Raw genomic sequence first — 15,785 nt, 5'->3', positions numbered from 1 at the left:
CCTGAGAAACTGAGTTCGTTAACACAGGTATTGGGTTATTATTACTGGTGAGCAGGTTGCTAAAAGTCATTACTATGGACTGCTACCTGGTGGGATTTGTGTGGTGGTGTTATTATTATTAACACTACCATAGTAAAAGCAGAGCAAAGTGTTATAAATCAGAGATGTATGATAAACAATATTAGCATAACATGGTAAATCATGGGGAAACTGCATATAATGGTAGTTGGACATAGTAATAGTAATATGCAAAATGCTGTGTTTGATATTCACCAGTGATGGCAGCCTTTCCATGCTTCATTCCCCTTGTAGTTCACACACTTGAAGACAAATCATCGCACTTGTAACGATTTTACCAGTGGGTTCCTATAATTAAATGAATCCACAGAACAAGCATTGAGATGAAAGACAAACTGCGGCAGTTCCTGTGACAACGCCTGAGATCAATATTTGGCCATTAGCTGGTAATTCACCCCTTTATTCTGTCATATATCTGTTTGGTCATTTTCTGGATATCATTTTATATATTATTATTTTACTACAACATTTATTTTCAGTTTTGAACTTTAGTCTGACCATTATAAAAAATGATGATGTTTTGTCAAAATGTGCTATGATATAATACTTAATTATTTATTATTTATTTTTTTAAGGTGGGGAGTGCAACACTAAATGGGAAGGAAAACAGAGGAGTGTCTCACAGATTTGATCAACTTATATCCCATCAGGATAAGCCACAGCTGGGTATTTTTGATCATTTTACAGTACCAGGGCATCCACCTGCATCGTTCCAACCCCTTATTTTTAGGAGTAATTGCATCAAGGGTTATTTTTCAGTGCTGTGAAATGCTCGGGTTGACCGTTCAGGGATTTTTGGCATCTACTTCGGTTTCATACAAAAGGCAAAATCTGTAAGAATTCCTTCTGTTCTTTAAAGATAAACATGCCAAGGCACTGTGTGCTGTTTTCACAGGCCAGAACAAATTATACATTTATTGGGGGGGGGGGGGGGGGAAGCACTCCAAAATCAATTAGCCCCAGCAGCACAGTACAGTAGATAACACCAAAGTCAAATACTGGCAACAAAGGATTGACTTTACTACATTGCATTTAGCTGAGAAAAGGTCTTTAGTTACAGTACGTTTACTACGAGGAGACAGATAATTAGGCTGTAATGGCTTATAGGCATTTTAACAGGTAATATATTTCTAAGAATAATAACAATTGAAGGACCATATGGATTTAACACATGGTAATGGAAGTGAAGTACAGGCTTCAGCGTATTCATTTATTTTAATGATCCGGGTATTACTGTTCACAATTCTCTAAAAACAATAAATTACTATGGAGTTGCTCTGATCAACCTATACCAGGCTGTGACAAGCAACAGCCTTTAAGAACACCAGGCAGTACCCTTGATTGCACCAGCCACCTATATGTGATTGCCCCCAAAAAATAAGGCTGATGCAATCCAGCTGGATTCCTTGGCGATGTGAAATCCAGCTGTGATTTATCCAAAGTTTGGGGTATCAAATATAAATAGTAAGGCTCCAAAATGATCATCATTGACCATGGGATTTCACAATGTCAAAGAGGTACATTTACTTATCAAAGCATCAGGTGATTTATATGGTTGGGTTATCTATGTTTGCATTTTTCCTGGTCCCTACTGGTTTTCATTTTGAAGATTAATCAGGTTAAAAAAGAATTGAAAAGCAGACTTTTCACTATGGACATTTAATCTACACAGATAAATTACTTGAAAGCCCCCAAGAACCCCTTGGCATTGCACCTGCCATTAATAGTAAACTGTAAGACTGGCTGCTCCAATCACTCGTGCAAAGTCTATGCTTTTACATTGTATCACACTTCCGTTTTCCATTCTGCAAATAAATACACTAAATAAGAACAATGGCATTCCAAAACTCAGCAAAGCCATGAATCGACATAGTCCCATTACAAACTGCCAAAAAGAACTAAGCCAGGCCTTCACTGCCAAGCGCAGCTCAAGTGTATCTGACATTACACCAGGCAACCGAATGTTTTCAGGCAATAATGTAACACGTTCTGAGTTAGAACTTTCAGACAGAGTACTTTTTAGACAAAAAATACATTTAGTAGAAAAAGGTTATCAGAAAATGCTGCAGTAATTCTATTTGCAGTCATAACTGGAAGCGTTGGCTTTAAACCAGGGCATACTGCTTAGAAACTTAAAGACATTAATACAATTCATAAACTGACATTTTTTCTTTTTAAAGTTTGTTGGCAGCATCATATCCTTTTGTTGTTGGCACTGTGCTATGAGCTCACTTCAAAATGAATGAATCACCAATGAAAGCACCGTGTGGAGCTTTACTTTTAACTACAATCAGCAAATAATAAGAGACCGAAGCCAGGGCACTTTGAAGCAGAATGTTTGGCTGATATTCAGCCCCCTCCCCCTTCAATCTAACATATAGTGTATATACTCCTCTACGGATCATCTTTTGAGTTGAGCCCGTAGGAATTGAACCAAACTCAGATCCTGATCATCCACATTAATTAGGAATGTCCCCTTGATCCTCAGGTATCAGGTATGGGAGATTTGTATTAGATTTAAACAGAGCCTTTTCATCAGAATGTGCATCTGTTGCGTTTCAATGTCAGTGGCAGTTAATATGAGTTGTGTGGTCCTTAGTAAATAACGAGCAGTCTATTGTAAACTCTGCAACATAGTTTTGTGCATCCTCTGTCATAGCCACCACACATGCTTGACTAAAACAATTCATTCAAAGTCATTTCCATGTCAAACTACAGATAGTGCTGACATGTAGGTTTGTTGTGGAAAAATGTAAAAACTGGAGAAATGAAAAAACACACAAATCTCTATCCTATTTGTTTAAATGTTTGTACTGTCTCCATTTGTAAAGGAGTCATGTGTTCAAGTCCTTCTTTATTCATAAGTTGTTTTTTTAGCTGTACAAAGCAAATGCTCAGGCTGTCATGCTTTTGAGCATGGTGTATGTGTTTCCCCTTAGATCTGTTCACTGTATGTCAGCCTGTGTCTATTTACTGTAACGTGCCAACACTTGCCAAGGTCAGGACATAGCCAGTTCATTTCTAACTTCAAAAGGCAGTACAAGGTTTACCGGACCTTGATAATGCGTACAGGTTGGGTAAAAAGTCAAACAAGGCAATTTATCGATCAGGGGAAAGTGCTAAGCATTATGAATGATGACAGCTAGCTATACTCCTTTATTAATGCTTAAGGAAAAGCCAGCATTCTGGAAACGCTGCGTAATGGATTTTAAAAGGACGATAAGATGGAGATGTAAAAGTTTTATTTTTAACTTTGAAAGAAAACAATCCTGGAGCCTATTAAAGCTGTCATGAGAAATACATGTCTAGAAAATCTCCCAAGGTCGCTATCAAATTCCAATGCAGACGTCATTTAGTATATCTAAAAAAGATTAGGAAGGAGGAGGGAGGATTTCATTAGTGTATCTGAGAAAATTGTTTCCCAGGGGAGGATTTCAGATACTCAAAACTTGAAGAGATTTTAGCTTGCGAGAGTATAATCAAGAACAAAAAAAAAATACTGATCAATCCCTTGTTCTCTTATTACTATACTGCTATGTGAATACAGGATAGTGAACACAAGTTTTAATTGGTAACAAAAGAAAAACACACACATCAGTGTCCCTGTGGCAACAATGTCATTTCAAGCTAATTTTATTCTTGGTGATCCTGTTTATAAATATATCTTACATTTTTACAATATACAAATATTAAAATATTCAATGATAATTGATAATCTTTAAAACATATTTATTTTTACAGCTTGTATGATCAGTATCTTTAAAAAAAACAATTGTAAACAGTGCACAAATACATTAAAAAAACAACAGTGAAATGTAAAAAAGTGAACATTAAAAAAAAAAATGATTCTCTTAACACTGTTACTAAGATCTCCTTTAAGAATTGCATGCAGGTGGGAGGGTTTGTATGCACATAACACCATGCATGTTTGTAAGTGTGTGTGTGTCTGCACAGCTATGACTGAGAAAAGTGATAACAGCAACAGTCACTTCCAGACTCACACAGAACTTCCCTTTTCTATTTGTACTCCATGGAGATTTTGAACAATGGAAATTAGAAAATCTCTGGTTTGACCCCAGTAGGCTCTCATCTTCCTTGACTCCAAGGTAACATTAGGTAGCCAAGACTGGTGCTCACCAGGGTCAGTGAAACCCGTCATTACTGTGGTAGACTGGTTCTATTCACTAAACCTCCACATATTGAACCATTAAACCAAATAGGCAGAACCTGAAAAACAATGACAAAGACTTCCCCTCAAAACCGTTGTTTTAATGTATTACTTTATTTTCCCTTTTTTTCAAAAATCTCCTTTGGAACATAAATTAACCCAGATTTGTCAAGGAATGCTTTCAGCAAAAACCACCTTTCTGGTTAATTAAACTCTTTTAAGATTTCTCAAAAAAAAAAAAAAAAAAGGTGTCAGTTCACCGCATTCTCTGACATGGTTTGTACGATTGTGTCCTGATTAAAGGGAACCCACAAACATATACGTATCAATTAGTCTTAGTCTTCTGTATCGTGTGTCTTTATATTTAGTATATTTAGTATTTGAAAGAGGACTGAGCTGCAATCGAATGGAAGACTAAAGTGATGTAGATATTCCCAGCAAGCACTTGATGTGTGTCTTTAACAAATGCAGCACTACAGAGAGGATTACAGGGTGTGTAGATTAGCCTTTCCACATTAAATTAATCCACATCTCTTCCCTTAAAACTGAAGGCATAAAGGTGAAAAGAAATACAACCAAAACCCAAGAGATTCAAATGATATTACAAGTGGTCTAGTTGATCTTTTTCTATGTGTTCTTGATCTTTGGAGTTCACGCCTTCTAACTCTTTGCTGACCCATTTAATATCCTCGTGGTCCATTAACATGGCTTCGGCGGATGGTCGGACACTGTCTACGGAAATGGAAGTAAAAGTGGTAAATTTGACACTCTTTCTTTTTGTGGTTGGCGAGTTTATTGATTCACTTTTGAGTTTGGTTCTGAGGGAGCTCATAGAGCCGAGTATGTGGCCTTGTTCAGTTTTCTGCAGCGTCCCACTAACCAGGTTAGCGCCATTCTCCAAGCCCAACGCGATGTCTATGACCGTAGTGCTGTGTTTATCATGCTGAGCTGGGGCATCTGCCATGTTCATCACTAGCTCAGCGTCAGTCCCCAGCCACACCCAGTCATGCATGTGGTTCATGTTCTCTTGACCTTGCACTGAGGCTTGCTTGTGTCTGAATTTCAGCATGTAGGACACGCAGTTCAGAAGAAACACCAGGATGGCCAAGCAGAAGACACCCAACAGAGCATACATGCCAATCTCTAGATCAGTCAGCACTCGGGGAGATTGAGCCAGCTCGTTCTCTTTCACGGCCCCCCGGTTGTTCGATATATCCACCTGTGAAGGGAAGTTGGTGTAGTTAACGAGATTACCGTGGCCTCGACCGACGTTGCTGGAAATGCTGCCCCTGTCAAGATCGCTGTTGACGGACTTGGCCGTTGTGGTGATTTTCCTCATGGCGCTTTCCTTGCGGTCCGAGGCGGAGCTCCCATAGTACCTCCCCTCCGTTCCAGTCTTCTGCTGGCGCACGCTCTCCTTGTTTTCTACCTCTTTGCCGTCATTACCATAATCGCTGCTGCTGCCGACCTTAGCTCGGTTGTCGATCGGGGCAAATTTGACCTTGAGGCTCCCATTCCCAACCGACAGAGTGCTCTTCCTCTTGGACTTCTGACAGACCTCACTAATCACCATCTCCACCTTGACAAGATCTCCCTGCCCCTCTCCCTCAGCAACCACAACTGGAGTGTTCATTTGAGGGTCCTTCCGAACAGAGACCACCTCTTTGTCCAGCGAGGTCACAGCCAGGGTGAAGTAGCTGGGGTCGTAGATATCAAGCGGAGTCATGGAGCCGTCACTGAACTGGATCCACACACTGATCACTGCCTCCTGACGAACAAGACAAAATGAGTGCAATTAATGTTGTTTAAAATTCAACAAATTCACTGTGATACACCAGGTCAGTCGTGTGTGATCTCACTGTCAGTCTGACGCAGAATGAAGATCAAAGCTCATTTTGAACAAAGATACCACGTTTAACTGAGCTTTTGATTCTCAAGAGGTTTTAATGCAAAACGGGGCTTTTAAAATCACGAATCCCCTTTAATAAAAAACCTATATTGATTTGTTGAATTCGCCCTTTAATGAGCTAATTACTTTTTTTCTGTTAATCCCCTGCAGTTTCTGACAGATGAATCTTCCAGCAGCGTGCTTCTTTTCCAGGAGTGTGGAGACAGGCAGACAGAGTCTTTCTTAATCAGCATACACGTAAATGGCATTTTAAATTGTGCTACACTGAGAGGACAAACTGGTCTCTTAAACTGGGGTAACACATTTCCATACAGAGACAAAAAAAAGAATACTGCTATATTCTTGATATTTGAAAAAAAAAAGCCTTTTTCAGTAGTTTTAAAAACTCCACAAGAGGGTGCCATTCAGAATATCTAAGGTAATACAGTTCTGTGCTACAGGGTGGTTATAGACACATGGGGGGAACCATTCACTGCAAAGCAATGAAACCTAGTACAACAGGGGGCAAAATTAAGCAATTATGAAGTTAATGCAGTTACACTTATTGCTGCCAGATGTATTCTATTTATTCCTGAATAAATTGTAAAATTAAACTGTAGATTAATTAATCCGGAATCTATTTACTAAATTACCTAGTTACCTGTTTCGGGCTGTGAAGTAGCTCCTGTGTGGTTGTCGTGGCGACAATGGCCCTGTTGCTTTCTGTGCTGAGCTGAAGGGACAGTGAGAGCCCAGTGACCAGCTGCACCCCGAGGTCAGTGATGGTCACCTTGTCATCCAGCACTGTCACCGTCTTCTCAGCCAGGATGGAGTCTGATAGAGGAGACAGCACCTGTAGACAGACTCAGACAGAGTTATTCAGTACTGTTTCAATGCCTACACTTTATAACAGAGCTGACCAGATTAAAGGAACAGTGAAGCCCAATACTCTTAAGCAAAGTTTGACTCCACACATATTGTTATTTAAATGCGTGTCCATAGCAAGTACATTTTTATAACATATTAGGATTGTGGTGCATTTTAATTTTAATTTTAAAATACATTTTCAATTTATTTGTTGCTCAATCTCGCAGTAGGAGGAATATGCTTTTTCTTAATTAATATGTGGCAACTCTTTGAAGCCTCAGAAGATTAGGCAATACATTTCCAGAATAGATTAATACCAGCATGACGGCTAAGTGGCCAAATAGTTTATTACTGTGTGAACATTCAGAAAAAAAGTCATATATTTAGTGTCCTGTCCATTTAGGTTTACCTGAATTGTGGTCACCCCTATGTCGCGGCCAACTAGAATCTTCCCATCCTGCAGTCTGGCTATCCTCGGGTTCTCCACTTTCAGAAAGTATGTGACCAGCTCTGTGATATCAAGCTGCCAATCAGGGCCCAGGAAGTAGGTCAGCTGCTCACGTGGGTCAGACTGCTCAGCCACGAAATGTGTGAAGACCCGTACCATGGCGTGCTGGTACTGCAGCGTGCATCCCCTCCCCTTCCTGTCATCTTCATCCTCGTCATCACTGTCCCAGCTTGGCCTTAACAAACACACAAAACAAAGATAAGTCCTCGCTTTGGTGCTGTGTGATTGAATCCCAGCAAAACAGGTCCTGTGCAATGATAAAAGCCTCCCTCTGCTCTGCTAGAGAAAGAATGATTCCAGTAAAGTACAATGCATAAGAGCTTCCCTCTGCTCTACCCTGAACTGCTTATTATAGGTGGAAATGCAGATGTGTACCTTACCCTACAGAAGCTTTCTTTTACCTACCTGCTTGCAAGGCAGGATGTACAGCCCTGGTAGCTATAATCCTACCTTTTGTTGGCCACAGGGACCCTCCAGCCTTTGATCTGGCTGAGCTCGGTGTCAGACACCTCTATCTGCAGGGGGAGCCGAGGGATCCACACAGTCATTTCCAGCTGGGCGCTCAGGTACTCGTAGGTGAAATTCACCGCCATCTTCACCTTCCCCTTCATCTCCTTCCCGTTCACATAGACGTAGTCACACCTGTCTGATACCTGGTGCAGGGAGGAGAGAACACACTCAGTAACATACAGAGGAATTACAAACTGAGAGACATCTTAACCAAGTAAAACCAGTGTACTGCTGCTACTATACTTTGTACCCATGAAAGAGCCGGCACTGTAAGTTTGACAGCCAACTGTACTGTGCATTATATATTCAAAAGGTACAATTATTTCTTGTGGTTTTGTGATTGGTAAGGACATAATCCTATAATAATACAGAAAGAAGTGCTAATTTAAAAATGTAGGCATAAACCTTTAAATAGAATTATGGCTTTTGTGTTCATTTAATAATGTATTAAACATTAATCTTTTCCTCTTATCTCCCAGGCAATTTATTACATTTGAATTTATTACATTTTGAATGTAACCTTTCCATATTTGAGACAAAAAATGATGTATTTTTTAATTCCCAGAAGACATTATCTAGTTATGCGTATCCACTCTATCAATATTCGTTAGTTTAATCAATAGTGTAATTTACAGACCATTGACTTTCCTGTGTTATTGCCTCCCTAAGTGCTAGGCTGAGTAAGTAAAACTGCTCTGACTTTGACAACAGGCTCAAGGAGGAATGTAAATAGTTGAACTCCACTTTCTTAGCAGCTCTGCACGTTATAAAACCCCTTTGTCATATCTGTTACAGACAGTGGTGTCATAAACATCTCATTAATCAAGTACATTAAGCAGCAAACAGGAGTAACAATTACTTTACTTAATCTGCAATAAGACCCAATATGTCTGCAGATCTGGCTTGGAAGATTATCTGTGCCATAGACAGACAGAACAAAAAGCTCTGAAGAATGATTAGATAATAAAGGGATCAGGGATTTTAGGAGTCAGCTGTGGGCTGAGCACGAGTAACTCCTACAACACTCATTGTGTGGTAAGTTATCACTGGCGATCTTCAACGGTATGCTGCATTAGTGCTGTATGTAAGATAAGGACTATATTGGTGCAAGTCCACTTGGTGCTGATGTTTCTTCAACTTTTGATTGACAGGGAGGTAACAGACTGCCAACCCCCTTGCCAAGGCTGAAAATGACAGAGGTGGAGGTTCGGTAGAGCAGGTAAACGCAATAGACTGCAAAGAGAGGTTCAAATGAGGCTAGAATGTGTATGGTAACTGCCTCTGAATGAAGGTTAACACGAATGTAGGATTTATCGCCAATGTCTGCTTGACTTTTGGTGATGGATTCAAAGATTTTCCTGTTAATCAAATGATCATTTTTGCATTTCACATTTCCTGCCTGAAACTTTGCACAGATTTACATTGTTGACATGGGTGGGCCTTGGACCCAGACTGAAAAACGGTGTATTACTAGCACCATGGAGCTGTGAAAATGATATTGTATTGGTCCTGCAGACAAAATAGAAATGGTCGTGAGAAAAAATGGTTAATGACTAATAACAAGTCTGTAGTTTTGTCATAGCTTAGCTATTCGTGTTAGAAAAATAACTCAAGCATATTAAGGTTACTACAGCTTTAAATGTTCTTGAAAAAAACACACATTTTATTATTGATCTAAAAAAGACTTAAAAAAAAAACTTGCAAGCATAAAGGTAATGCGTTGTGTATGTCTTGGCTCTTTGAGCAGATTTTTCCCCATTACCCTTGAATATATTTCCTGTGCATATCCATTACAATACATAAATGAATGGGAAATATTGCTGGCAGCATTCCACATTCATGCTTTATTTATAAAGTTATAAAAACATATTATGAATCAAAGCCCACAATGCATCAACCACTTTATATTTTCTAAATACAGTTTGAAACACAAAGGAATGTAGGATTACACTCAACATACTTATAAGAATGGGTAATTCGATCCCAACTGGGAATACAGTATTTGGATACAACTACGTGAATATATTTTGGTCAGCACTTGCACTTCATAAAAAAAAAAAAAAAAATGCTGAAAAAGGTATTGCAAAAATAACTTTTTTCCATTCATATCAATCTCTCTCTGTGTAACAGACTGTCATCTCAGCCCACTGAATTTAATAAAAAGAGCAAGCTCTGTAGTCCAGAGGCAAGTATGTGTCTTATTCTGATGTCAGTAATATGAACTCATCAACCTATTAAGAATTATACAGTTACAAAGTTTCCATTTCTGTTCTTTTGAGACAGAATTGAGACAGACGGAATTGAAACTGGGCCTCCGAATGGCTGTGCTTACACTTTATTATTATTATTATTATTATTATTTATTTCTTAGCAGATGCCCTTATCCAGGGCGACTTACAATTGTTACAAGATATCACATTATACATTATTTCACATATCACATTATTTTACATACAAGTACCCATTTATACAGTTGGGTTTTTACTGGAGCAATCTAGGTAAAGTACCTTGCTCAAGGGTACAACAGCAGTGTCCCCCACTGGGGATTGAACCCACAACCCTCCGGTCAAGAGTCCAGAGCCCTAACCACTACTCCACACTGCTGCCCCATCTATCTTCTCTGATGCAGATTCATAACTAAGTCACGCTGACTGCCCCATCTTTACAATGTTATTTTAACAAGCTGAAGATAGACTGCCGAGAATTTTTCTGGGCTGCTGTCCAGTTCCAGCAGCTTGCTGAGCCAGTCACTCCAGTGGGGAGACTGCTGGGCCAATCAGCCTATTCAGCACATCTGAGACTGCTCAAGGTACATACTGTACATACACTGAGTATTAATAATTGAGACTTGATGTTGGGAACCGGTTAAACCTGTTGCAGTGATGGGCATAAGAAAATCCTAATTATAGTCTTACCTGTTTGTAAGTTGTCAAAATGTAATATTTTACATTACTGGGTACATTGGATCCAGTTTCTGGTGATGGAGTCTTGGGAAGGTACCTGAGATTTGTATCCATTGTAGTCTTTGTTCCCCAAATTGTACATACAAAACATGTTTTAACACTGCAGATGGCTGAGACAGTATATTAGATGCTTGCTATAAAATATAGGCAGTTGTTGAAAAATGAAATAAGACGTTTTAGGAATGCGGCTACTATATTGAAGAAGTGAAAGAAGTAATCAACTCATTCTGAGAATCTTGTTATACCCTTTCTGTTTGTTCTTTTTCTGCTCATCTGTTGTTTGAACAACTGACATCTAGAGACGTTCCAACGGAATCCTGCCAAATCTCACCATGTAAAATGAACCAGTATGGATGGGTTTGCTTCTACAACTACAAGCTAAACACCGCTGCTCGTCCCAGATGCTGTCACCACTAGGTTCCTATTCCCAACTCTGCTTCATTAATTTTTACACCAAATTGCTTCTGAATTTATTTTTATGAGGTACCTTAAACTCATCACATTAACCATAAGCCTGAATATAAAAGCATATTTAGTGCATTATCACAGTGCGCTGTTTCTGCCTCCCATTTGTAAAGGTTTTATTGAGTGCGGATAGGGAGTTTCTTACTTGAGCAGTAAAATTTACATTTATGAAAAAATAGCAATAATTCTGCACTGCAGAAAAAGTTTAACACAACATAGTAACTCAAACATATATATATATATATACAAACATATACAAGCTTACGTAACCCTCACAGACCCCACAACTTCTATCATCAGCACTAGTCATTTGTTCAAAGCTGGAGAATGTATTAACAGTTATTCCCCACTGCCTCCAAAACCACATATAACATTTTCAGAGGCTTAATTAATTAATTAATTAATTAATTAATTAATTAATTAATTAATTGAAGGGCTTTCGGCAGCACGTCGGGGCAGAAAGATGAACAGAATCCAATAAAAGTTTTGCAGTGCTTCACTGAGCATTTATTACATTTTTTTGTACTGCAGTATATTTTTAAAAGCACATTAACTCTAAGCAAATAGCTCTGCACATTTTATAACACATACATCAGAAGATTTGCTTTTTTTATGGCCTTTTTTAAATTTCTTCTGTGTCTGGTATTTCATAACAACCCATTTTCCCATGGTGAATGATGGATGATCAGGTTTAATCCCTTATTTGGGATAAACAGATATTCTCTCTTCATATAGCATTTGTTCTGCTAGTCCCAGGAGTGATTATTATCTGCTTACCTCAAAGCTCTAACATATGGTGTCCAGCGCTTTCAAAGGTATTTCATTTTTTTCTTTTTTTCTTTTTTTAGTTAATCAAATCTTATTATGGGACCATTTTTGAAGAATTAATTTGCACTTTGAAAAGTGCTTATCTGACTAACATCTGGTTTCACAGACCCCAATTAGCACTTCAGGTAAAGTATAGGTAAGACAAGTGCTAAGTGGGGTCTGTGAAACCAGCTATTTAGGTTAACTCCTACAGAAATACTGGTAACTTGCTGTGAGATAAATCTCATTTGACTTCTCAAGTAGAATTGCATTCCCCTTGTGATCACATTGTTAGTGATATTTAGAGTATTATAATATTCCTTTTTTGTGATGTTTTACAAGCATAACCTTGTTGAGATGATGCATCTCTTTTTCAGGAAACCCCTTTGACAAAGCTGATACATATCTCTTTTTTATCACATAGTTTTAAAATAGAAGCCAAAAACACATGGCAAAAGTCTTAGGAAGAGAAGGTTCCATTTGACTTGCAAAACATTGCTGTAAAGTGATCACCGCCTCTAGTATTTTAGGGGAAGCAGCACGCGATAGATATTATTGGACACGTTTTGACATTGTTAAACAAGTCATATTGCAAAGTAAACTTTTATCATTGCACTGAGATTGAGTTTCCTGCATACAGATTGGGGGTTGATGAGATGTGTGATTTATCCACTTCCCAGCAAGATTAAAGAGGCTGAAGTGCTGGAGTGGCTGTAAAGGATGGTCTTGACAGCTCCCTGTGATAAATCACGCTATCTGCTACTAACATAGGGAAGCACCATCCACCACTGGCACGTGTGGTGCTGCTTATGTGTCAAGTGTGTAATAGAGAGTGCGGAATATATTCTAACGCTTCCTGTATATCAAAAAATATACTTATAAAATATACCTTGCTCATACCAATCAAGTGTCAATACTACTGAAAAGTAGGTCCTAGTGTATATTTATGAATTGATTGGGTTGAACTGTGTGTGCTTCACTATAACAGACCTTATTGGAAGACTACCCCTGTGAGATCATCCTTTAGGCCACTGGTTCTAACTTGTGGCACTTTCAGTGAATTCCAGCTCAAAGCCTGGTTGGAACCAGGTCTTTAATGGCTCCATTAAACCGACGTGTTCAATGAAGTATGTAAGGACCTAGCTGGATCAAGGTCCTGGATTGCAACAGACTGAAAGAGTCACAGGTGAGGAACAATTCCTCAAACGTTCCATTTTATTTGATGCTGCACTTTCAGCTTGAGGCCTATTGACTGTGGAGTTTTCGTCAAGGTTTAACATACTGTACAAAAAGCAAATTCAAAAGATGAATGGACCTTGAAACTTCAAGACGAATAGTCACGCATAACACATAATGATTCAGTGCATGAACAGTGCAGTAGAAATGTAAGGCTATTAACATTATTAACATTCCTGATCTGATGTACATTATTGTCTGCCAAGCATTCAGTCTTGATGTTCCAGTTGAGAGTTGTATTAATGTCAATCGACAGCATCACGCTCCCTGTTGTCCTTAATCTCATATCCTTTCCTATTTAATTTTTTTTTTTTACTGAGTAAAAGGGCAGCTAAACCATAGAATGTCATTGTTACAAATCATGTTTTTATTTTTTTGCATGATCTGCAGGGCTTGTGCATTCGATTCCATTCCAATAGGAATAAACTTTCATTTATTTAGAGGCCTATTTAAAAAAAAAAAAAACTTAAAATAATATTTGATTCAGAAGCTGAATTCAATTAACTTTATGGCCCTGTAATATTGAAGTGTACCTGTACGCACGCAGCCTTTTATACAAAACCGAATGCTCTGTAAAATGCTTTGATACATAGTAATTTTTTTTTTATAACCATGACCTCTAAATACTGTAGTTTTATAACAACTTTAGGTAAGCCAGCATTGTTGTTTACAATGTTTAATTGTTTTGTAAATCTATGGAGTGGTGGGGGAACATTTTGAGGTTGATTGAAATAAATTAAGCAGTGGACTGGTTAGTGATGATGGAAAAAATATTAAAGTACTGTACTGTTAAAAATGTTGAAGGTCTCCCACGAACAGAATGTCTGGAATATCTCCGTACACACAATAGTGTTTATCAAATGGGGTCAGTTGGAAATATTTGGCTTATGTAAAAATCAGATTAAGCATTATTCCCCTAAATTTGACTGAAACAGCAACCCTTGTTATACTGCCATTCACAGGGTGACATTAATCCTGGACCATGCAGACCTGTGCTGCTCTGGAAATGAATAATCATTTTAAACAGGTTCTATGAAGACCTGGTTTAAGGTGAATACGAAAGAGAAATACACACTGTACGTTATGTCTGGGTCCCTACAATGCTCTTGCGCTGTCAATTGGTAGTGAATAACAACCCAGGCTGCTTTGATAAAATAACCTGCTGGACATTTTACATTACATTCATTGATCCCAGGTCCTCCAGGCTAACCTGTCAACATTCTCTTATAGTGTTACGGAACAACCTTGGTATTCCATTAGCCCTCCAGGTGCATGTAGCGAGCCTGTCCCAGAGTTCTCATCCCAGTCCTGCCTCCAAGCTGGGCCAGCTCTGGCAGGTAATCAAACCCACTACCTCCCCACAGGGATGGGGGACTCAGTGGATTGGCAATGAAGCCTCTCACCTCCAGGTCACCGTTTCAATTCCAGCCAAGGTCAGGAGTGACAGATTGCTGCTTTTAATCTCTGCTTATGTGTGTGTGTGGGGTGGGGGGGGGGGGGGGTGTTTAAAATGAGTTCTGTTGATCTCAGGTCCTAGTTTAGAGTAAACAGACCACAATAACCATCACAAACAACAACTTCTGCCGGCATTAGCCATAGAAAGATCCAAACTGGATGTGCTTGGAATCTGCATTTCACTGTGCCATAGTGTCTCCATTGATAAACAGACCTCGGGACTTGAATCCATACATTATGTTTACTGTAAGGATGAAATGAACCCCACTATACAGCAGCCAGAGCCATTCCAGGTTTTGCTATGAGCTGGATTAGCTACAGTAATACATATACATGAAGCATATCCAGTAATTACACATGCAGTTACAGAGTAATAACATTGTAAATACACAACCACATGTGTGACTACAGGGTCATTACAAAATACCTTAGCAACTTTGTTTTGTAATTGAACATTTCTACACAAACATCTGTACAGTGTAACACAGTCTAGTTAAAGGGTACATAAGGACCTTTTTATTTTATTGTGTTACATGTTCCCATGTGTTGCTACAACTGATTATGTAAGGTGTGTGTATTGTTTTAATTTTTTTTTTTTACATTTTGACCACTTTTTTAAACTTTTAAATTGCATTCCCTGCCTCAAGATGGCTTCCAATGTACCTGCATGGACCTCTCAGAACTACAATTCCCATCATCCTACTGCTCACTGGTTAATCCATCTCTGTTACATATGTGAGCAGGAGGATGATGGGAAATGTACTTCTGAGAGGTCCATGGGAAGCCATCTTGAGGCAGAGGATGCAATTTAAAAGTTTAAAAATGTGGTCAAAATGTAAA

General features: G+C 38.8%; 1 protein-coding gene across 1 annotated transcript in view; it reads right to left on the bottom strand.

Annotated features, from left to right (window-relative positions):
- Positions 1-3,729: 3,729 nt before the first annotated feature.
- LOC117428512 (transmembrane protein 132D-like) overlaps positions 3,730-15,785 on the bottom strand; it is a 57,910-nt gene continuing 45,854 nt past the window's right edge. Inside the window, exons 6-9 of the mRNA XM_058994615.1 lie at positions 7,960-8,162; positions 7,411-7,684; positions 6,796-6,987; positions 3,730-6,014 (exon numbers count right to left, since the gene is read on the bottom strand). Of these exons, the coding sequence (XP_058850598.1) occupies positions 4,848-6,014; positions 6,796-6,987; positions 7,411-7,684; positions 7,960-8,162 (1,836 nt within the window). The 3' untranslated portion in view covers positions 3,730-4,847. The remainder of the gene's footprint in view (positions 6,015-6,795; positions 6,988-7,410; positions 7,685-7,959; positions 8,163-15,785) is intronic.

Source organism: Acipenser ruthenus, chromosome 21 (genome assembly GCF_902713425.1).
Source record: "Acipenser ruthenus chromosome 21, fAciRut3.2 maternal haplotype, whole genome shotgun sequence".
Lineage (NCBI taxonomy): Eukaryota > Metazoa > Chordata > Actinopteri > Acipenseriformes > Acipenseridae > Acipenser > Acipenser ruthenus.
Note: the sequence above shows the minus strand (reverse complement) of the source record. Positions and strands in the feature narration are given on the sequence as shown.